At 37.6% G+C, this 23,930-nt stretch overlaps 2 protein-coding genes and 1 long non-coding RNA gene across 9 annotated transcripts in view; 2 read left to right on the forward strand and 1 right to left on the reverse strand.

Moving 5' to 3' along the window:
- lrtm2a (leucine rich repeat transmembrane protein 2a) overlaps positions 1-13,637 on the forward strand; it is a 38,844-nt gene extending 25,207 nt beyond the window's left edge. For all 4 annotated transcript variants that reach the window (XM_087248216.1, XM_087248217.1, XM_087248218.1 and 1 more), the window contains 3 exons: positions 3,863-4,022; positions 7,501-8,097; positions 9,673-13,637. In XM_087248216.1, the coding sequence (XP_087104342.1) occupies positions 3,962-4,022; positions 7,501-8,097; positions 9,673-10,130 (1,116 nt within the window). In that variant the 5' untranslated portion in view covers positions 3,863-3,961 and the 3' untranslated portion in view covers positions 10,131-13,637. The remainder of the gene's footprint in view (positions 1-3,862; positions 4,023-7,500; positions 8,098-9,672) is intronic.
- Positions 1-23,930, reverse strand: part of cacna2d4a (calcium voltage-gated channel auxiliary subunit alpha2delta 4a) — a 57,876-nt gene that overhangs the window by 18,181 nt on the left and 15,765 nt on the right. For 2 of the 3 annotated variants that reach the window (XM_087248209.1, XM_087248207.1), the window contains exons 12-27: positions 23,827-23,905; positions 22,034-22,167; positions 21,804-21,821; positions 20,708-20,785; positions 18,768-18,848; positions 18,510-18,584; positions 17,950-18,036; positions 17,773-17,844; positions 17,611-17,672; positions 17,466-17,533; positions 17,333-17,378; positions 17,136-17,233; positions 16,719-16,812; positions 16,532-16,624; positions 15,867-15,997; positions 15,699-15,770 (exon numbers count right to left, since the gene is read on the reverse strand). In XM_087248209.1, the coding sequence (XP_087104335.1) occupies positions 15,699-15,770; positions 15,867-15,997; positions 16,532-16,624; positions 16,719-16,812; positions 17,136-17,233; positions 17,333-17,378; positions 17,466-17,533; positions 17,611-17,672; positions 17,773-17,844; positions 17,950-18,036; positions 18,510-18,584; positions 18,768-18,848; positions 20,708-20,785; positions 21,804-21,821; positions 22,034-22,167; positions 23,827-23,905 (1,288 nt within the window). The remainder of the gene's footprint in view (positions 1-15,698; positions 15,771-15,866; positions 15,998-16,531; positions 16,625-16,718; positions 16,813-17,135; positions 17,234-17,332; positions 17,379-17,465; positions 17,534-17,610; positions 17,673-17,772; positions 17,845-17,949; positions 18,037-18,509; positions 18,585-18,767; positions 18,849-20,707; positions 20,786-21,803; positions 21,822-22,033; positions 22,168-23,826; positions 23,906-23,930) is intronic. The other variant, XM_087248208.1, reaches the window with a different exon arrangement.
- Positions 19,743-23,336, forward strand: LOC141381623 (uncharacterized). Of its 2 annotated transcripts, XR_015483131.1 has the most exons (4): positions 19,907-20,021; positions 20,309-20,355; positions 20,613-20,634; positions 20,734-23,261. It is a non-coding gene; the product is annotated as an uncharacterized LOC141381623 (long non-coding RNA). The 2 variants fall into 2 exon arrangements; XR_015483132.1 differs by lacking the exon at positions 20,613-20,634 and having other exon boundaries at positions 19,743-20,021; positions 20,734-23,336.

Raw genomic sequence — 23,930 nt, forward strand, 5'->3', positions numbered from 1 at the left:
TTAGGTTACAGAGCATGTGATGTCCAGTCTTTTATTATTATTATTATTATTATTTTGACACAAAGGACATGTATGTGAATGGAGGTGATGTGCTGGAATGCTGCATTTGTGTGTATGTATAGGATGTAATGTAGAATGTAGGGGATGTTAGATGCCATCAACAATATGGAATTGAACACTTGAATTTAAACACTTATAACAGGACAAAACATTTATGTTATAGCTTCAAATGCATTTGCGCATACTGTATGTGCTGCTTGAGTGAGCATGTTGGTGTTTTTGTGAGCGCGTGTGTCTTTGTTTGTGATTCTGCTTTTAATAATTTATCTCCATGGCCTCCACGTCTTTGTTTCAAACATTTCTTGGCTTTGTTCTTGCCTCTGTTGACTTCAGTGGCCTTCTTTTATGTGTGTGGATGAGAAAAGGAACCAGCAGGACTGGTTCAGAGGCGAACATCTAAAGGGCGTTTCTATTTACTTATGTGTCACTGTAACAACATACATGCTGTCACACACACATGCATAGTTGACCTTGTGCATTCACAGGAAGTTAGTACGGCGTGGGGTGAGAATGTGTGAAATATGTGCTGAACTGGACGTGGAGAGAGATGCTGCTAAAGTGAGAGACTGTTACATCACGTGTGTGTGTGTGTCTCTGTGTGTGTGTGTGTGAGTGTGTATGTGCGGGCTGCATGCTTGGGAGTCAAATAACACATCCCTCAACTAATTATCCTCCCTTCACACACACACACACACTCGCATATTATCACACTCTCAAACTTGCATATTCTAGGAAACACAATGCGCGGAAAAAATTCACGTGTTGAGCAACTCCAAAAGGTGTTTTCAGAAACTCTTGCACACACTCGTGCAATATAACCTCTAAATGTCTGCACATTTTTCCACTGTGCCGTTTCGGATGACAGGCTGGTGAATTGGTGTTGCGTTGCGCAAATACACACACACACAGACACACACAGTGTGATGGATGTGGCAGGTGACAAGGCCGAAGTGTCACTGGAAGAGAGTCTAAGACAGCAGCGGCCATTTTACAGCAAACCGGCCTGGCGTAAACAGAAGCAACTTGTAACCTTGTGCTCAATGATCTGAGACACACACACACACATTCACAGCATTGCGTTATACAACTAGTATTACATAATTGTACGTCATTATAAAAATAATATTCCCATCTCTGACATGTGCTGTAAGTGTCGTATTACTGTACCGCAATTAACTAAATCGCATCTGCAGTGCCAGTTCTACTACGGTTTGTACCCTGGAGAGCTGTATTACAGTAAGCACCGCTGTATTGCAGATGGCTTTGTACCAGGAGGGAAGTTAAGTTGTGCTCAGTTGTTGCTCTTTCATAGCTCAAGGGAATTGAAGGATATTTCGGTTATGTTTGATTGAAGTATCAAGTTTGTCGCTGACGTTTTTCTTAAAATGATGCTATAGGAGACATACAAATAGAAACGGTTGTTGACATACAGTAAGCGTATAGAGTTTTAAAGTCTGTCAAACCCCTTTGGGGTAAATATTTAGATCATAAATAGAAATGTTTCAGAAGGCACTGTAGGCACAGTAGGTAGTGCTGTCGCCTCACAGCAAGAAGGTTGCAGGTTCCAGCCTCGGCTGGGTCAGTTGGCATTTCTGTGTGGAGTTTGCGTTTTCTCCTGCGTTCATGTGGGTTTCCTCTGGATGCTCCGGTTTCCCCCACAAGTCCAAAGACATGTGCTATAGGTGAATTGGTTAAGCTAAAATTGTCCGTAGTGTATGTATGTGAATGAGTGTGTATGGGTTGCAGCTGGAAGAGCATCCGCTGCGTAAAACATATGCTGGATAAGTTGGCGGTTCATTCCGTTGTGTTGACTCCAGATTAATGAAGGGGCTATGTCGAAAAGAAAGTGAATGAATGTACAAATGTTTCAATAATTTAACGACACATTTGTATATATTCATAAGATTCTGATTTGAGTTAATAAGCAAGTTTTTTTGATCCCTTTTTTCTGGATTTTATGATTTAAGTGTATGGTTTTTATTAGCTCAAAATCCTTCAAATTTGATTAGGAATCAAAATATTTAGAGCTTGTATTCAGATCTCAGCTGATTAAAAAATGACAGATTAAAAGATTGAGCTTAAACAGTTAGCAAAAATCTGAAAATCAGACGACTCTATTTGTCTTCATTAAAATTCACCTGGGAAAATATTTCATATTAAATATTAGTAGTATCGGGCGCAGCAGTGGCGCAGTAGGTAGTGCTGTCGCCTCACAGCAAGAAGGTCGCTGGGTCGCTGGTTCGAGCCTCGGCTCAGTTGGTGTTTCTGTGTGGAGTTTGCATGTTCTCCCTGCGTTTGCGTGGGTTTCCTCCGGTTTCCCCACAGTCCAAAGACATGCAGTACAGCTAAATTGTCCGTAGTGTATGTGTGTGTGTGTGAATGTGTGTGTGGATGTTTCCCAGGGATGGGTTGCGGCTGGAAGGGCATCCGCTGCGTAAAAACTTGCTGGATAAGTTGGCGGTTCATTCCGCTGTGGCGACCCCAGATTAATAAAGGGACTAAGCCGACAAGAAAATGAATGAATGAATGAATATTAATAGTATTATTCAATAGTAAAATATTTAAATAAATCATATTAAACATTCAGGAGCCCTCATTTGTGATTTCACTTTTTTTCATTTTCGTTTCGGATATCTTAGGATTGTGCTTTCCATCACTGCACAATACAGTAATATGTTAAATAGATTAAACAAATATATTCAACAAGCATTGTTCATTTTCTTTTTCGCCAATTAATATTTTTCTATTTAACTTGAGTGTAGCATGTAGATATGAAAAATAACATGGCATGACATTGATACTGGGCAACAGGATTGTGCAGTGGGTAGCACAATCGCCTCACAGCAAGAAGGTCGCTGATTAGAGCCCCGGCTGAGTCAGTTGCCATTTTTGTGTGGAGATTGCATGTTCTCCCCGTGTTGACGTAGGTTTCCTCCGGGTGCTCTGGTTTCCCCCACAGTCCAAAAACATGTGGCATAGGTGAATTGGGTAAGCTGAATTGTCCATAGTGTACTGTACTGTATGTGTGTGAATGAGTGTGTATGGATGTTTCCCAGTGATGGGTTGCAGCTGGAAGGGCATGTGCTGCGTGAAACATATGCTGGATAAATTGGCAGTTCATTCAATTGTGGCGACCCCAGATTGATAAAGAGACTAAGCCGACAAGAAAATGAATGAATGAATAAATTACATTGATACTGCTGTTACTGACATGTAGGCCCACACAGACTCTACACACACAGATATGCATATATGTGAAAAGATTTATTTACAATGCAGTTTCTAAAGTAATATTTTCTGTTTTACTGTCTTTTAGTAGATATTTTATATGAGAGGGGCAGCACGGTAGCTCAGTGGTTAGTACTGTCGCCTCATAACAGGACGGTCACTGGTTCGAATCCTGGCTGGGCCATGGCATTTCTATGTGGAGAAATTGATTTCAATGGTTTGCATCTCCCCATGTTCATGCACTATGTGTATGGTGTTTCCCAATACTGAGTTGCGGCTGGAAGCTCATCCACTGCGTAAAACATATGCTGAAATTGTTAGCAATTCATTGCACTGTGGCGACCTCTCAAATAGAGACTGAGCCGAAGAAAAATTAATCAGTGAATGAATTATATAAGAGACTTGTAATTGGATTTGCATTGTAAACCTGTTCAAAAGGTTATTATTTTTTATTTTATGTTTTAAGTATTTAGTAACTAGATGCTCAAAATCATTCTGCATAAGAGCATGCTTTCACCTTCAGAAGTCATTTAAGTCTTGAAAAAACTGAGTATCCTTTAAACTCTCTCTGCAGTCTGGTCACTGGCCTCGTATCACTGCCTGTGGAGGCTGGCATCAGGGCCAGCTGATGCCACAGCAGATCTGAGGCAGCTGCAGTCGTAGAAGCGCAGACATGCAGCTCTGCACTGCACCTACAGTGGGTCGAAGGAGGAGAGGAAATCCGGACAGCCAAGGTGAGCCCAAAACACACACACACATGCATTTGCTCTTCTGTAGGGGTTGGGCTTCTACAGTATTTAAGGACAGACTCCAATCATAGCTTTTAAGTGCTTTTTGTCCAACTAGTGACTAAACAATTATTTACATATCAATAGCATGCAAACTGATACATTTCAAAAAAGGATCTGTTTTTACTAATGTGGAGGAATGATATTGTGTGTTGACATATGTGTCTGTGTGGGTGTTTATAGCGTGGTATAGAGTGCGGGAAACATCACCAGCTGCCCCAGCAACAGATGGATAACATGGCTTTAGTTCATGTGTGTCTAATTAAAGATCTGCATAAGTCAAAAAAGAAGCAACACACACATACATGCATACAGTACTTGCATACACAGTTCAGCTGCATTGTCTTATATACCATACTTATTAATGTATAGTGAAAAAAAAAAATCACCTGCTGCTTTAAGGCTCATTGACACCAAGGACATTATCTATAACCGCACAGATATATTTGTTTCAAATTGAAATGACTAGCCACACCAAAATGAGAGTCCACACCATCACTATAATAATATTGGCTCAGAGGAACAATATCACTGGAATCACTTTAAACACAATCTATTCCAGATGGTGAATCATAAAAACATTGACAGCCAATGAGAGTCAATCTTGAGCGTTTAGCAGCAGATGACAAAATTATTATGGTTATTGTTTTAGTGATTGTTCTTGGTGTGAGAGAGTCAAGCAAGTCAATACGGAAAGTATTGCTTTTTTTCCCCTTGGAGAGCACACAGAGCTTTTTAAAAGAATTGCCTCTCTACTTTCTTCAGTTTAATAACAGTGAATGAGGACTGATTCTGTCAACCTTTAAAACAACAAAAAATCCATGAAATTATCCTTAAAGACCAGCTCATTTTATACGGTCTTCTGAAGTCTTGAAGTAGCTTTGTGTGAGGAAAAGCCTCAGGTCTTCATTATTCATTGATAATCTTGACATCCAAACTAGCTCTTGTGCATTCATGAGAAGTTTGATGTGGAACATTTCAATTAATATCTATGTTTAAATTCAATTTAAATGTTCTTAAATCTGTCTTAATGATTAAATTAAACAGACCTGGTAGTTGAAATAATTAGTTAAGTGGAGGAAAATATTTTAGGTAAAAACCTATTTAAATTTTAGACAGTCACTAGTAGGGCTGAACAATACATTGTTTGAGCATTGATATCGCAATCACAATGTGTGTATCCACAATAGACACATCGCTGGATTAGATTGTTAAATAAAGATTAAAAGATAAAAAATATAATACATGTTTTGATGTGTTTATACAATGGCAGCCATGTTATTTTACATTCGACTGTTCAATCGCTTTACTTGTATACTGTTAGACTGTGTATTTATTGACGTTTTATTTCCAATATTTCCAAATAGAGCTTTTAAAATCATTTAGTAAAAATTATATTCATATTTCAATATATATCGCGGCAAAACAATATATCGCAGTGTCAGATTTTTTCAATATTGTGCAGCGCTAGTCACTAGGTTAGTAATTCATAAGATTATAAATTATAGCACATGTCTTATGCTTGTGCTTTTGTAGCTTTTTAAAATTGTTTCATTGTCAAGAAGCAACCAACATGTTCTCCAGAATGTCTTTGTGTTCCAGTGTTTGCATAATTTTTTCTGGCATCTGGAGTAATGCAATAAAAATAATCAAATCCTATAGAGTAAGAAAAGAGGTACAGTAAAACAACATTTAAGGGGAAATCTGAGAGCAGGCACAGAACAGACATCCGTCTTCTTTTAAACCACAGTACGTCAGCTCTCTAGGAGATTTCTGTGATGACACACAGGCATCTTTGTGGTTTTTTAAAAACGATTGTTCTGTAGACATAGAAAGCATAACTCACAAGCATTGTGTTTCAAGAACACATTCAAATGACTGATGTCCTGACACACCTTTGTTATCGTACAAATAGAATAAAATATTTGAGGAGAAAGGGAGATGCTGAAGATTGAAGTTTGACGGGCCAAAACAGCAATTCTAGAATGATTCACAACTACATAGTTTAAGAGGACGGATTAATTATTGAGATTACACAGAATTGTGTGAGTGTGTATGAGAGAGAGTGTGTGTTTGCGATGATTGTATGTGTCTCTGATTACAGAGGGATCAGGGTGTTGAGGCTGGTCGGGATCCGATATCTGAGTGCTGTAACTGCATCTGTCTGCACTCTCAAACTGCCAAACACTATCACACACACATACACTTTCAACAACAAGACAACTGGGAACTTGACGTTTAAAACCACAGTATCCATTCATAGCGTGTGATTGTTTCATACACAAAGAGAGTTATTGCTCCCCACCCTCTTACACTGTTGCATAAAAGAGAGAGCTGACGAACAGTTGGCAAATGTTTGTTTTGTCATGGCAGAGCAGAGGACATCCTCTGTTTAGCTCTGAGGCACATTATATTCCCATCATACAATACCACAAATAAAGCATTCATTTAGAACAGAGAAGCCTTATGCCACTGGAGAAGCTTTTCAGACCTTCTCAAGTGAAACTTGTCCTTCAAATCAAACAATATTTCCATGAGATGCACAGGTCCAAAACATATGCAGAGTTAATCAACAATAATGCATAAAAGAAGTATTATGAGCTCCCCGATAAGAGCTAAAGAAATATTTGTGTGTTCAAATGCTCTGATAAGAAGTTACTTTAGAACAACATTTTGCATGTGCCATTCTGTATGTGTATAAGACATCTTTGCCTGCTTTCATCAGTGTCACTTTTAATTCTCATGCACTGACTAGTTTTCTAAATCGAACAAAAAACAAACTAAATAGAGCAACCTGTCATTGAAACGACTGCCTATGTGACTAAACTTAAGCCAATATGTGCACAACACACTGTAAAAACTAGGCTGACAGACACTGACTGATGGCGCAACATCGACTGACTGACAGTTTGGTCTGCAGTGTGCACACAAGCACACTTGTAAGCTATCTTTATGGGGACTTTCCATACATGTCATGACTTTTATACTGTACAATCTGTATATTCTATCACCCTACCCCAAACCCCAACCCTCACAGGAAACAATCTGCATTTTTTACATTTTCAAAATACTTAATTCTGCGTGATTTATAAGCCACACACACACACACACACACACACAGAGCGAGAGAAATAGTCAAAAGCTGCTGCAACAGACTGAAGCTTCTTGTAGGTGCAAAAAAATACCCCTGTATTCCAGAAGTCTGTGCATAGGTTTACATAAGCTCATAAGTTTAAAATAGTATGGTAAGATCAGCAGCCACAGGTTTAGTCCAGGCATCTGCTTAATTGAATACTGTACATGTGATTCACAGTGGCACCAAATCAACACCTGTCACATTTTTCACATAGTAGCTTTCAAGAGCTAATGGATGATGTCACCTTTCAGACGATATACACTTTTTTCTTTTTCTTCTTCAACACAGGTTTTCTAGGTGTGCTGAGTGTGTGTGCTACGTTGCTGCAGTTATGCGCTGGCTGTCCTTCAGAATGTGTGTGCAACTCACTGGAAGCTAACTGCAGTGGGAGGAGTCTAGTATCTGTGCCCGCACTCACTTCTCTCCCGGAGGGCACACATACCCTCCTTCTGGCCAATAACCGCCTCTCCTCCCTGCCCCTCTCTGCTTTTGCCAACCTGAGCACCCTGGAGACACTCGACCTGTCCAACAACTACCTGGACAACCTTCCTTCCAGACTGTTCCGTGAGCTGAGTAACCTGAGCGAATTGAGTTTGCGTAATAACAGCCTGACGGTTTTGGATCGCGAGTTGTTTCGCGGCCTGACCCATCTGCGGAAGCTGGATCTGTCTCTGAACGGGTTGGCCGCTGTGCCACTGGGCCTTCTAGATGAGCTGCAACAGCTAACCTGGCTCTCCTTGGCTGGGAACAGACTTCACGCCCTGGAGAGAGCCACGTTCGAGCCTCTTGTCAACCTTCAGCACCTGGAGCTGGGCATGAACCCCTGGGAGTGTGACTGCAACCTGAGAGACTTCAAACACTGGATGGAGTGGCTAATATACAGAGGTGAGAGCTTCGTGTGTGTGGTGTTTTTACTTGCTGCAGGTGTACAAACATCATTTAAGCAATAAACCACAAGAGGCTATGAATTTCCTGGATTTTACCAAGGTATTCTTTGGAATAGTCCACGGTGAATTGCCTTCTCTTAACTGTCACTGTCCTTCAGCAGGTGGGACATTTTTGGGGACATTTTGTCTAAAACTGAACTTATCTTGACAAACTAGATCATATAAATATATATTATAATTTTCTAGTGTGAACTCATAAAGAGGCAGCAACAACAGTATAATAATAGACAGCAGTGTTCAATAAATAATTAACCTATTAATATTTAAAATCAAATGAACTATTTTCCTCACAAGTTATAGTATTCAACATAGCAACTTACTGTACTGCATTAAAATTGTATGTGCAATCATGTGAAGTGTATGCTTATTGGCATTTTAAAAGGGCTTTGACTGCAGTTCAACCAACGATAATTTAAAAAGTGATCTGTTTTAGAAGAGGTTTATTAAGCCTCTTAACAGATGGAGCTGTAACCTAATGTAAGTGCATAACACTCCAGACATATTATACCCACACTCTACCTATTAATTTTCCATCCATCTTTTGTCTACTATTGGCAATGAAATGTGGCAAAACCCCAGAAATCATTGTGAAAAAGAACTGAGAATCCTCTGCTTTTTATTCTCCATACCTCTCGCTTTCTGTTTTTCTCGGTCTGTCTCAATCCTTCTACTCTGAGTCAGAGAAACTCATTTCGTTCTATTTCAGAGCAGCTTTAAGAGGGAGGGGGATTTGAAACAGACATGAGAGGCTGAGTCACAAAGCTTTTAGTGTGTGTGAGAAAGAGACTCCAGTCTTGGTGGGCTCTGACTCTCTTGTGCTGCTCCAAAACCTAGTGAGCTGCATATGGAGGCAAGATTTTAAGGCATCATAGATGCTCTCTTGACATGTAGGTAGGCTTCTTACTTGTGCTGCCTTCTAAGATACTTTTTCGAATAATTTATAACATTTATTTCCATCTAAACTCACAATCAATTTTATTAATAGGATGGTGCAGTTAATTTTATTCAGTACTGAAAGTCTTAAAATATAAATTACGTTACTTGGAATTTGTGTGTTTTGTACAGTATATGTAGTGGATTACTGCAGCATTAGCAAGGTGCCACTGTCAAACAATATTAAAATCAAGTGTGTTTTTGCTGCTCTGTGTGGAAGACTTTGATTGACGTGGAGTTTCTGCCCACATAGAGCACTCCAAATTATTCACTTAAGAGGTTCCATGACAGTTAGCATGACATTCGAAGGCAGCTGTGAGCAGGAGGCAGCATGGCAGCTCACTGGGTTTTGGAACAGAGCTTCTGTATGCATGTCAGGCTTATTAATTATACACCAGCTACTGCTCTTCCTCTCATACAAACACACACACACAAATTGAAGAGTGCTGCTGACCCTCTACGCTGTGCAGTGCTATTTTGGAGGGCTTGAAGCAGCCATTTAAATTAATTAGAGGTGACTATTGTTTACCTCAGAGAGCTAAACTTTTGATTTGTCTTGTTCTGTTGCTTTCTGTTGTAGGCGGTTATGTCGATGCTGTTGAGTGTACACTTCCGAAGGACTTAAGGGGCCGTGACATCAGGGGCGTTCCTGTGGAGATGTTCAACTACTGTCTGCAATTGGAGGATGAAAATGGGGGCGGGACTGGGAGCACAAAAGGTGGATCGCCACCATGTTTTCGAGGGACAGCCGCTCCGTCATCTGACAGTGCTGTAGTACGTACAGAGGCAGAGCTACCAGACTGTGTGAAGCAGCGCTATCGGCCGGTCAGTGTTCGCAGGGCGATCGGTACAGTAGTGATCGCTGGTGTGGTTTGTGGAATTGTTTGTATAATGATGGTAGCTGCCGCAGCGTATGGCTGTATTTATGCCTCTCTGATGGCAAAATACCAGCGAGAGCTAAAGAAGAGGCAGCCTTTGATGGGTGACGCAGAGGCCGAAACCGACCCAGAGGAAAAACAGATCTCATCAGTTGCATAGGGGAACGGGGGAGAGGGGTCAAAGTTCAGAGGGATGCTACAAATATAAAGAATCCTTTACTGATTGAGCTGCACATTTGATGATCACTTGCCCAGCGGAGGATTCATCATCCTTGTGTCCTGTTTCTCTGTCCTTCCTGAGACCCTCTCTGACTCTCAGACTTACTCTTTACTCAATCTCTAAACTTTGGCTTATGACCTTTGACCTATTTGCCCCAGGACAAGAGGGACCACTCAGCACTTTAAACTCCCCCACCCTCCCCCAATGTTGAGAGGATCTCAGCAGAGGAGGCGTGGATGCAACTGTTCACAGTTCTGAACCCTGATGTTTCTAGAGGATCATGTGCTGTCATTAGCATTAGCCTCTGTAGCAGCATAACCATAAACCAAACATCCTATCATAACCCTAACCCCAAAACCTTTACCTCTAATCCCAACCTTTCAATACTAATCAAAACCACCAATCTAACTGTCACCCTTAAATACTAATACCAATCCTTACTATATAGGCTCATCTGACCATTGAGGTAACACTGTGTCTACACCGGGTCCACACCACATCAAAAACCAATAACACTCATTATAATCAATGTTGCTTCTCGATGCATCATACTGAGTCACAGACCGTAAACAGACGTCCTAATTTCTGGTGTACTGTATGTGCTTGTTCTACTTCTGACAAAAGGACAAATTGATTTGTAATGTTAATTTTGTCTAGTTTACATAGCCTCATGCAGTTTCTGCATCTCCTGTCAATAGACATGCTCGGTGTAAACACTGTGTAATCCTAAACCTCCAGCTCTTGTTTTAAACCTTTACCCATCAACCACCAATTTTAATTCCAGTCATACTATATTAATCCACCACTAATCTGAACCCCAACTCTAAACCTCCAACACTAATCCTTCCAATACCCTAACACTCCATCACTAATCTAACGCTCAACCTTAATTCAACACTAATTCCTCCATTAACCCCAATCCTTAACTGCAAACAACAACCCCTCCATTACCCTAACAATCCATAACTAATCTAACCCCAACCTTTACACCTTGAACTAGTCCCTCCATTACCCCAACGCTCCATCAGTAATCTGAACCTCCAACCTTTAACCCCAAACACTATTGCCCTAACACTTCATCATAAATCTAAACCCAACCCTTAACCCCCAACACTAATATTTCCCTTACCCTAAAACTACATCAATACCATACCATAACACTCCATGATTAATCTGAACCCCAGCCCTTTCCAAAACCCACTCCAACCATTTACCATAAAGTTTCATAATTGATCTTTACCATCAAACCCCAAATTTCCAACACTAATCCCTACCCTTACCATAACCCCCATCACTAATCTGAACCCTCAACCCTAAACCTCCCAACCCAAATATTAATTCCTTTACTAAACTCTAACCAACTCTCACCTCCAATCCTAACTGTAACCCTTAACCTTATCCTAGTGTGCAATGGACATCATTTCCCCGCATATCATATTTGGAAATATTCCCATCTTATTTATCAGCTATAATATATTCTATACAATGTGACGTGACCCCAGATTTCTGTTCTTAAGTGTGAGGTTTGTCCTCTGTATTGTGTGATAATAATTTGTGTTGATAACATTGTTTTGTTTGTTTACTGTTTGCTGTTTCCCCATGTTCATCTCTAGAGGTCAGACGTGTTTTTGTAAGAATAGAAGAATCCAGCCCTGGTGTCTATCGTGAAGTGTCTTGAAGTATCGTGAAGTGCTAATGTAGAGCAGGCTGAGGACTCTGTTAGTGGAGGGTGGCGAATTGTGGCTACTGGAAATGTTAATTACACCTTGGTGGTTAAAGAAGCACAGTGGTCCTAAAGAATAGCTGCCCTCTTAACTAAAAACAGAAAGGCAATAGCTGAGGAGGAAATAAATCTTACCTTTATTAAGATAGATTTTTCTGTGCAATATAAATCAATGTCTTTGTTGGTCTGTTGTTTAATTCCGGACTAAGATGTCATAGCTGATTTAGTCTGATCCTTTCTCTCGGGCTGACGATGAACGGGAATCGATTGCATTTGTGCGATCAATTTTCTGCTTGTGGACCAATTTGCATAATCCGCTTTTCTTTGAGGGCAGAAGTTGTTTAGACTGAATAATTCAGATAAATTTGACTCAGGCTTTCAGAAGCCAACAGATATCATCAATATAAGCTTTTCTGCGGCATTCAGCCTCAGCGACTGGACATGAAAGGGAAAGAAAGACTGGCAGAAATTAGTTACACGCTCTTAATGTGAACCAACATATATTTTGCCTCAATATTACTTACAATTTAGAACCAGATTATAACGTTGCTAATGTCAAGAATAACGTCATCGTTGGGTGTTTTGCACAATGCTGCCATCTGTAGGAAGGATGTGCAGTAGGCACAAGGGTGCGGAGCAAATATCACACCACCTCATCAGGATTTAGAAGATGCTCTTCCGCTGTAACTATAGCAACAATCTTTCCCACACACTATTCATTACCAATGCAAATTACTGGTAAGGTTGCTGGCAAAAAGTTGTAAATCAAAGTACAACTAATTTGCGTGCCAATACCGACACCAGCAGTTAAGCGTCTAGGACTTGTCTCTGTGTTCAGTGATATTTCCAGCCATATGCTGACTATATATAAGTACAGGTATACATTTATTCAAAGGTATGTTGAATACATGTATATATTTTAATCGGTGTCTTACAAATTATTTATGAACAGTAACTCGCAAAACCTGAGAATACCTTTTCCCTGCAAATTTCTTTCGCAGAGGAACTCCGAAAATTCTCTGTGAGAGAAAACTCATGAATTATTAATGAGAGGAGTTTTGTCTAATGGTTGCGGTCTTTCCTGCCGTTACTGTTTAAGTTAGCTCTTATTTTATACAGCATGTGTCATAGGCCTGTTCTCTGCACGGGGCGACAATACACATACCCTGTATCCTCTTCTATGAAAAAAAAGCACTTTTGCCACTGGTGGACTAATACTTTCCTGTCAAATTGCACTTATTGCGAATAATCTCAAAAGTGAGCACATGCTTGTTTATTGATGTCAGCAATGCGCTTTTTCTGAATCTAAGCCGACAGAGTAGTTGTGATGTAATGTCAGTGAATATGAAGGGCCATTTATAAACGAGCAGCGACTCAGCTTAGGTGTGTTTACTCTCTGTCCTGGCCTTACATATAACAGCAGGGACACCACACAGTTCACTACACCTCCCTGCAAAACGAAAGCTTTGTAAATCCCATTGGATGGATGAAAGGAAAGAATTTGTCCAATTGACTGAGCTGAAAGCATCTTCAAAATCTCTCTGAAGTTCAGATTTAATATCTTATAGCGTATTGATGTGACCCTTTCTTCACTTGACCTTTTTTCTAAGACTGATATGAGATCCTTCTTTATATTTTCGCTTGATAAAAATCAGTTTGAAATATGATTTGTGAGCTGTGATATAATTCTGTGTTAAAATGAATAAAGAATGTATTTCCGTAAACGCCTAAGTTTGAAGTTCAGCAAGCACTCACACAGTTTGCTCAAACTCAATTAGTGAAATCCAGGTTCAAATATGACAGATAAAAAAAACAAGGGTTAAGCATTGACTATTGGATTAATTCTACAGCATATCAGTGAGATGTGTGTGTCGCACTTGTTAGTCCATCTAGAAACAAGAAGCTTCATGAGGAAAAACCCCTTTCATATGGAATAATGTTGTCATGTTTTCAACTGTGACCATTAATGCTTTTCATGAACAACTAATGTTTTTTTTTAACCAAATGTCTAGTTCATAGCACTAATGACATGGATATTATCATCGCTTTACATATTAGTAACATGGCCAATAAAATCTATTAATCCAGATTTATTTTTAACTCTCTGTTAGAAGCTCAGGTTTTGCAAGACTAAACCATGTCGACCTTTAAAGTTGCCCTATTAGTGAAATAAATGACCAAACTAACAAATAGTAGCTGTCATGAGTATACCTGCATTCACCATCAGGAGGCAGCAAAATAATCTCATAATGTTAGATCATTTTGTTTGCACAATCCAAAATAAATAATGCAATCCAACTTTATTGAAAGATAGCTCCTCCACTTTTGCTACATAAGCAAAGCTGTGACTACTGAATGCATGACGTGTTCAACATTCCTTGATTCTGTTTATGGACTAAATAAGTACATCATCTAGGTACTGTATTTAAACTGTACTTACCATTTTTTGATTTTTAATGTGAATAAAAAATGTACATATTCATACTACAAAATGGCATAGGATAGTGCTTAAATATGTGATTGGGATGCATCAGACTTGTTGTCTGGTTAGCATACAGTCCAGATAGCTTCTGGTTGCAGATATTTTTAAGGTGCAGTTGGTGATCTGCCAAAATGCTTACCATTAACATAATATTTTAAAACACCAAAGCAGGGGGGTACAGACCCACAAGGGGGCCTCAGCAAGCACTGTGGGGGGCGCGTCATATTTTACTTTTTTTTTTTAGTTGCTATCATGTTGTCTTAGTTTATTTTATCTCCTGGCTGACCAAAAAATTAAAAAAATTGTAATTTGTCCTCCATAAAAAAGACCTTGTCTCACTGATTCACCTTCAACAGCTAATAATAATGACCCAAGCAAAAAATCTACGTTATCGATGCTGTAAAAGGTCCCTAGTCACATCAGTCTTTTTACCAGGTGGTTTCAGTGGCTGAACAACACTTCTGTGCATATAGCCCATTCGTAAAATAACAAAACTACATCAGCTTTGCGTGACTAAAATAGTTTTAAAGCGTAACATTACACATAACTTAAACATGTGTGCATGCATAAACAGTGGATCTTTCTGTATGAAAAGGGGTGCACAGATGTACAGATCTACAAATGTTGACAGCCAGTTAGGGCTACTTATCAGAATTATGGGAATTGTCCGCCCGGCAAATTTTAATTGGATGAACATTTTTTAGTTTTATGCCTTACCCAGAATATAAAAAATACATATAAATACATTTAGATCATTTACTTTAATCAGTACTATTGGAATGTGAAGATACTTTCAACCAGCAAAAACGACAATCACCTACTGCACCTTTAACTACACCATTATAGAAGTGTTTTTCCATTGCCACTGAATCCATAACCATGTATTCTTACAGAAAAGAAATGAAGGTAATACAAATCACAAACAAATTCGTATTATATTACATGCTTTGCTTGTGACTATTTTTGGTCTTATAAACATTAAATGTGGTTTAATGGGGGCTGCTATTTAAAAGAATGAAAATGATACAAGTACATACTGTACTTCATATTATTTCATTGCTTTTTGTATCTTTTCCTTTTCAGAAATGCTCTAATACGTCATCAGTAATGCGTGTCTTTAGGAGTACAGGGAAAGTAGCACAAGCAAAGGTCACAAAGAGATGTTCATGCGGAGGTAAACACCATACATGGTTGCACATCCATACACGGGCACATGTGTGTACACTGGACAAAATGAATATTATCAATTCAACTAGAGGTTTTTCGTCAGAATAAAAGTGAAGAATAACCAGGGAAATCCTACCTCCAGCAACTGCTGTCTTTTTGCTCACAGAGACTGTAACAGGCGTGACAGCAATCACAAACCTGCCGTTCACTGCAGGGAAAGAAACGAAAAAAATACTGAGCACTGTACTCTCAAAAGGCTGTAAAGTCTCAGTTGTTTTGATGTGGACTGCAGGGTACAGGCTACCTCCTGAGTTGTCCTCTGTAGGAACGTAGTACAAAAAGCGGCCAGCTGGATTTTCTGCCGCACGCCGATACCAAACAGGGAAATGGTCTAGAGTAAAAATATTCTCCTTATCTGATGCAGTTAAGAATTTTCTGCAAAGAAACCATCAAAAAAAAACATCCAACATTAATATATAGGTCAAAGATGAGATGTCCTATTTTGGTGTCTTTTAATATGTCATCAAATGATTCTTGATCTAATTATGCCTGACAAGATTTTTGATATATAAACAATTGCTTCACTTAACGGCATTAGTGAAGTTAATAGTGGATGTCGTATGTACAATAAATCATGTTTAAAATGTATTAAAGTCGTTCATTTTTGCTTAGAAATACCCTTTTCGTCTTTGACCCAATTATATGTGTTGCGTGGTCATTGCCTTACTTACTTTGATGTACATAAATATGGTTATCCTATAACTAAAACATATATATACAGCCTGTATTTTATGCATTACCGCCTGTTCCTCTTTACCTTACAGTGTTGAGTGTATTTTAGAGTGCCTACTGATGAAAGTTATATGTGGGAGTGAGTGGCCTCAAGGAAACCTGTGACAGAGCAGACGCAGCCTATGCAGTTGAGTCGTGATGCAGACAGCGGGAGCTCTTGATTAAAGGTATACTCACTTCGCCACACGCTTCTCTACGCCAGCATATCTGATCATCCTCATGAGGCCAGAGCGCGTGCCCAGGAACGCTGTCTCCACTCCCCCATCAATACTGCATGCAAAAGAATGAGAAAGGTCACGGCCGAGCACGTATTTCACTAATGAAACTTGTCTGTGACGCTGTGTGTGTGGGTGGGAAATGGTACCCGGAGGCGTTGAGCAGCAGTGCAGTCCAATAGGCTTCCATAGGAGCTGTGACCACTGCGTCAAACAGAGTCTGCTGCAGAAGCCTTTCATCACCTTAAGAATAGACAGAGCAGGGTATCATCAGTCAGCATTCAGCGTTTAAATTGTGGTTAATAACGTACGAAAATGGTTATGCTGCAGGGAGGGTGAAAGTTTGAAAATTATGATAATTTGCACATCAGTCAAGCGGTTTTCAAGGATTATAACAATTATGGCAATTATTACACAGCTGACTATATTCTGAAAATTGCATTTCAGTATATTGTGTTACTACTTAAGTACCTTGTTGACTCATGTTGATGAAATATTTGTTTTTCTTCTTCGTTATTTATATGAATAATAAATAGAATGTGCAAGTTTCTAAAAACAGAACTCACATTCCAGATCTGGTTCTTTTCCTGTTAAATACCGAACCACGGCCTGAAGCTGCGTCAATTTGCGATGATGTGGATCGATGTCTGTCTCACAGTATGTCCTTAAACAAAAGAAAAAAAAAAACATCAGATCAGTGTAAATCAAATCACTGCGCTGTCAAAACAGCCTAATCTAGCATTTAGCCCTAGCAAACACCCACCATTCTTGAGCAATACTGACATCAGACGCAGTCAGGTCATGTAGGCCTGTAGACAGAAAGACATCACAACTAATAGTGACAAAAATCAGGCAAATGGTTATTACTTTGCAGAAAATAATTTGAAAATCTTTACCTTCTTCAACTGAAACATTTCCGATGAAAACATTCTTCCCGTGACCGTTGGTAAGTACAATCCCAAGACTAACAACAAATGCATAAGTTTAGAAGTCTCACAATTAGTTATATATTTAAAATCTAATGGCTTTTAGTATGGTCACCTAAATGGCGTCTCATTGATGGTAGTATAAAAATATTCATTTTTCAGGAACACAACTCTTTTCTGAGGAAAAAAGACATCAACATGTAAGTATGACAGTCACAGCTTGGTTATAATTAGATATATTTCAAACTCAGCAAATTAAAGGTCAAATACAACTTACTCCTTTTTCTACTGTTGCTCTGACGTCCAGAGAGATTGTCCCAGTTTCCCCTTTTACCATCGCCGTTCTCAGCTAAAGGATCACCACACACAAACACCTTGAAGCAATTGATCTAAAAATGGTGTGATGTACGTGCGTGTATGTGTGTGAGTGAGTGTTTATTAATATTCCACTTACTGCATCTTCTGTATCCTCCCACTCCACCTCTGATAAATCCACACTGTTATAGTTCGGCTTTGGCTTCAGCTTCTTGCCATCTTTATACTAACACAAAGTACAGAATAAAACAAACTTAATGTGTTACAAAACTAATAGCAAAATGTAAACAGCTGAGCTTTAATATTTGATATTTGTACAAACAATGAAAATCTGCTCTTAATTTACTCAACCTGATGCCTTGGGGATTTAATAGGCATGAGTCAATGGCTTTAAGTTAGTAATTTTGTAAATATTTTCACACAGACTGATCATTAAGCTTTAAAAGCCCTCTGTGTATGATTAGGGTTGAGTGGTATTAATTTTATTTTGCCTAAATATAGTTTTCTGACTCTCAAAGTGCTATTGACTTATTTTATGAATCATTAAGCATCATGTTTTAGCTAAATGCCTCTTCAAATTTCTATCAAAGAGGAAAAAACAAACACCTATATTTTGGATGGTGTGAAAGTGATTAAATTAACAGCAAATTATGATAGTAAGTCAAAAGACCTCTAAAGGGAATGTATGCAGCTGCTCACCAGAGGTCGAAGGTCAGGATGAGAGAGTATATAACCATTATTAGTGTTTAAGAATGCATAGCCGTGAACCCCCAGCTGAAATGAGAATGGAAAAAAAATCAGAATAAATCATTCAGGAAAATCACATATTTATTATTCAGTCTGGTGTCTAAACAATCAGTCACTCTGTATGCAATAATCTCCATGGACACAGTCTGTTCTGTGAATGGAAAAGAGTTAGATGTGATCAACAGAGAACTGATGATATTATTAAGGCACCTTGTATCGAGGAGCCAATCTCATGAGCTCCTTCAAGGGAACATCAGTGCCAACCACACCGAGGAGGATGCCATGAGAGAGCTGCACAGTGAGAAAAAGAACAAAATTTACATTTTGAATACAAATTCTCATTCAGTCTGTATTCTAGTGGAATTTAACCATGGTTTTACTACAAATTTCACCAAAGCCAAAGTTAGCCAATTGTAACCTTTGATTTGGCCCACCATCCCATCTGAGAGGAGAATGAGATTGATGTACTGACGTAATTTGACGTAACCTTTTTTATTTTTTTTATTGCTGAGCTACAAAAAAGCTAATTGAAAAGAAATGTTTCAATTTAATGTTGTAAATTAATCAGTTTTTTTTTAAATGCAAATCCTGTCACTCGATGAATAGAGAGGACTAATGCAGAAAACATCGGCAAGCAAATCAAGGCAAAAACTAGTGTAATTCTGTTATAAATGAAATTTAGTTTTTACTGTAATAAGTTCATTATAAAATGTAAAAAATAATAAATAAATAAATAAATAAATAAATAAATAAATAAATAAATACTGTATGGCAACTATATTTACCTTCAGCCCACTAGCCTCAATCAAGTTTGGTTTTAGGCCCTTCATAGGAAAAGGTTTGGCCACCCTTGAGTTGGTCACAAATGGTTTTGCAAAACTAATCATAGGCCTACCCCAAAATCTAAAATTTACTAACTATTTTTACATCCTCAAGTGGCATATTGGCATCCATATACTAATACAATGCAAGTCAATGGTTTTAGGGTTCCAGCTATCTTGTGTTCAACACAAGAAGTAAACTCATAAAATTGATATTTAAAAATAAGTGAAGGAAGAGTTAATGATCTCAGACTTTTATTTATTTATTTATTTTTTTGTGGGTAAACCTTTAACAGTGATAATACAAATCAATACACAAAACACAGGCTACAGATCAGCTATATTGAAACCATTGTTAACTTTCATACGTATTCAATTTCATTTAATTCGACCTATGCATGCCTACACCTTGAAATATTTAATAATTTATTAGTAACTTCCTAATTTTCTTTATTAATTGAATATCGAACTGCATTGAAAAACAAGACCCTAGTTTGACCTAAACCGAAACTTAAGATGTAAATATTAATAACACCTGTTGCGGCTAGTAGCAGAGCGTAATCATTGATTAGTTCTGTTCGCGGGCTTCGTCGTGGAAAGCTGAGGAAACGCCGCCTGAACGTATCAAATCAACACCTTTTAGGTACAAAAGTAAATTTTTCTATTAAAATTGTTGCAGTTTGTACGTGAAAACACGCTACCAACATTGTATAGTAATTTTTGGGGCTTAACATGAAAGTTACATTTATAAATAGCCTAAGTAAGACGAGCTCGGATATCCTCGTTCTCAATATCACAAACTAGATATACCTTATTCCCTACATTAAATAGATAAACGATTACAGAATCGATTAGTTCATTAAGTTAAATGATTAATTTATTCCAGTAATTAGAATCTCTAAAAATATTAATTTACTGTCCCTTCTGCAGTTATGGTCCACGCCAGGAGGAGGCGACATGTGACATCTTTTTCAGTGGTAAGTTCATTTTTGAATAACTCAGTCAACCTGTTTATTTTATTAGATATACACATATATTTCTAAACTGTATTTATTCTTCCATTTACCCATCATTTGGGTGCATGGCTTTCATGTCTTGGTAAAGTTAAAGGCTAAAATCTACAGAATAAGCCATACATAGTTTATTTATTAATGTAATTCCATGAATGCTTAATTTATTTAATTGAATTTCTAAATTGAAGAACTAAATTAAAACAATGCGAATGTTTTTGCAGGTTTTCAGATAATGTAAGTCAGGTGAGAGTTTATATATCTGGGAGCTGACAAAGATTTTGTGTTTTGTTTAGATTTTGGGTTTTTAGAAACTCACTGTTTCTTCTTTCTTGCTGAACACAGGCATGGCTACAGAGGTCATCAACAGCAAACTCTCGGCCTGTGTGTTAAAAAGCTGAAAGACGAGAGAGAGGAAGAGACAGACATCGAAAAATCAACAAATGGTTGCTAAATCCCAGCAATGCCATTAAAATGGTGACCACGTCTTTCCATTAAGGACAGCTGCTTCACAGGTAGGTGGGATCACATCGTGCAAAACACAGTTGCCTGAGCTAAACTGACAGAACAACAGAACAGTCAAGCACACCTTTTTTCCTTCATCATTGTCACTAACTGGCTCTTTATAGTCCCAAGATGTCAGAAACTCATTTCCTTTTTACATATTTTCATTAGTGGGTGTGAAACAGGAATTCCTGTCACTGTTTTGACTCTTTTACACATTAAGCATTTCACAAATTAAAAACTGACAAAAAATACCAAGTTTACATCTGTACAATGAACACATTCAATATTGTTTTGGATATTATCAATTCAAAATAAACATCCCATTAGTCAATGTGAAAGCTACGTATGTGGACAAGGGCCGAATGTATCAGACCAAACAAACCAAGAGAAACAAGCTACAAATGTGTACTTGATTTCAGTTAAATGTTTTGACCAGACAATAATCTTTAAAATCTACACAGAAAAAAAAACTGAAGAATGGGATTTATGCTAAAGTAAAATCAAAATCAAAACTTCAAAATTAAACAAACTGCATTAAAAAATCCCCACTATTTATACATTAAATTAGTTCAGAAAATCTCTGTACAGTAAAGTTTTTTTGTGAACCTTGTGGGTGAGTTACTTTGTCTACAAGTTAATTTATTTAAAATGTTGTTAATTGTACTTTAGCGTACTGTGTTTCAGAAATAATGAACTAATTAACAACCCACATCTACTTAAAATTGATTTTTTTTGTGAATTCCTATTGCTTTAGACTAAAAGTTAACACTTCACAGACAAGTTTATCTATATATAACTAAAGGATATATCTAAATAGATGCTAGAAACTCTTAAAACGACAAAAACACATGAACTACTGCAATTAGGTGGATTTATTTTCATCTACTGTTGAGAACAGAATAGTTTACCTCAGCTGTATTGGGTAGCTGAAATGGGATTGCAGGAAATAATGACAAGCACAATGAAGTAACGAGATCACAGTAGGATAATGAAATAACAAGATGACAGGTTTGAGATTAATGCAGACAGAAAGGATCGATATGAAGGTTTGGTTCAATATGAAACATGAACTTGTACTTGCATAGTATTGGCTAGGAGAAGAAAGCAAGAGTGAACAAGAAAAACGTAAGCAGCTCACCACACTGTCCATGTAAGCCTCTGTCCAAATGATGTCATGATCATGGTTGATGACCATTGGTCTGCTCAGCACATGAAGATATTCCATCACATTCTCCTGTACATCCGCCAGTGTAGAGATGTGAGTGTAGTAACCTAATTACAAACATCAGTGAAATAGTAATGAGAAAAGTGATTGATTTATTTTCTGCTACCAGCAGAGGGCATAGACTTCATCTTATTAAATCAAAATAATATTAGAACTGGTTGTGGCTCGGGAATCTTAAGAAATTAAATTTTTTACACATTTTATATTTAACTGTTTTAATAATTGTTATTTCTAAATTTGGGAAACTAATAAAATAAAAAAAGAATGGAAATTTGTATTGTCGATATACTGTAGGACAGGGGTTCCCAAAAAAATGGAAATTTGTATTGTCGATATACTGTAGGACAGGGGTTCCCAAAGGTTATCAATGCCAGTGACTTGCGACACCCACATTCCTCAGAGGTAGTTATAAGTATACAAATGCTGCGCACTCAACAGTAGGCTTAAATAAACACGAGCATATTGACAACACAAAAAAGTGCAAAAGTCTTTACAACCATAAAATTTATACAGTCATTTATTAATTTGTTTAATTTAATATTAAGCGCGTCTAAAGAGACTAGTGGGCACAATGTTTCCAGCACAAGTCTATTCTTGGTTTAATTAAAAAAAAAAACACTCAGAGGCCATTCTCAATGTTCAGTTGTGGCATTAATTCTTTTTTAGTGTATTTGATTGCCATAAAGGTGTCAGAAAGGTGTCATTTAGTGCTATAAAATCAATCTGCTGCAGCTGCAGCTGACGCTATTGCTGTGTTGTTAATCAAACATAAACACATCGATCCTATGAAAAGATTAATTGAAAGGCTGATGGCTTTTTTTTTTTGCAGGATGATTTTTTATGTATCTATTAACTACTATTTTTGTCTTCTGTGAGTTATGGATAAAATATGGTAATTCTAATAGTTTAATAAAATTTATTTGACTTTTGGAAATCATCAATTGACACCCTGTCAGTGTCTTGCGACTCCCACTTTGGGAACCACTGCTGTAGGATATTGTTTAAATTCAGATTCAAATTACATTGGCTTTCATTGGCAATTCATTCGTTGGCATTTTATTTATTTCACATTTCATTGGCAAATTTCATTGCCAATTTTATGGACTGCACTTTGTGTTGCTGGTATTATTAATCCAACTATAAAAAAGAAATGAATGTAAAATTAAAGTTAAAAGTCCAAATGTCATTAAATTGGCATCTAATTGAAATAAGTACTAAAAACAAGTACAAGTACTCAAGTAAATGAGTACAATTAAAATAAAAAGTAATAAATCTGTGTGTAAAAATATCATTATATATTTATTAAAAATATAAAAATGTGTATAAAAACGGAAAATCATAAAATACATATTAAAATGCATAAAATATGAATTAAAATGAATAAATAACAGTGTATAAATAATAGAAAAATAACACTTATAATGCTTATAATGCTCTGCTTAATTTCGAATCATAAAAGGGCATTTGTGAATTTAATGTGTCTAGATACTGGAGTCATCTTTTATTTTTAGTTAGTTTTAATAAGGTGTTTCCTATCGTACTATTGTGATGTTATTTATTGATATCACACTGGTAGTTTTTTGTTTACTGCACTTTATTCTTCTAGTTAGTTCTCTAAAGCAGCTAATAAATCAAGTCTCGTACATTCTCATTAAATATCTAGCCACTGCATCAAAAATAAGCTGAATAATTGCTTGAGGTCTCACCTTTATTATTGCAAGCAATCCATTTGACATTGCTGGCAAATGTAAGCTCTCGTCCAATCAGATACGTGAACACGCGCACCTGTTTGAGAGTATATTCTGTTATC

This window comes from Danio rerio, chromosome 4, assembly GCF_052040795.2.
Source record: "Danio rerio strain M-AB ecotype USA chromosome 4, GRCz13ab, whole genome shotgun sequence".
Taxonomy (NCBI): domain Eukaryota; kingdom Metazoa; phylum Chordata; class Actinopteri; order Cypriniformes; family Danionidae; genus Danio; species Danio rerio.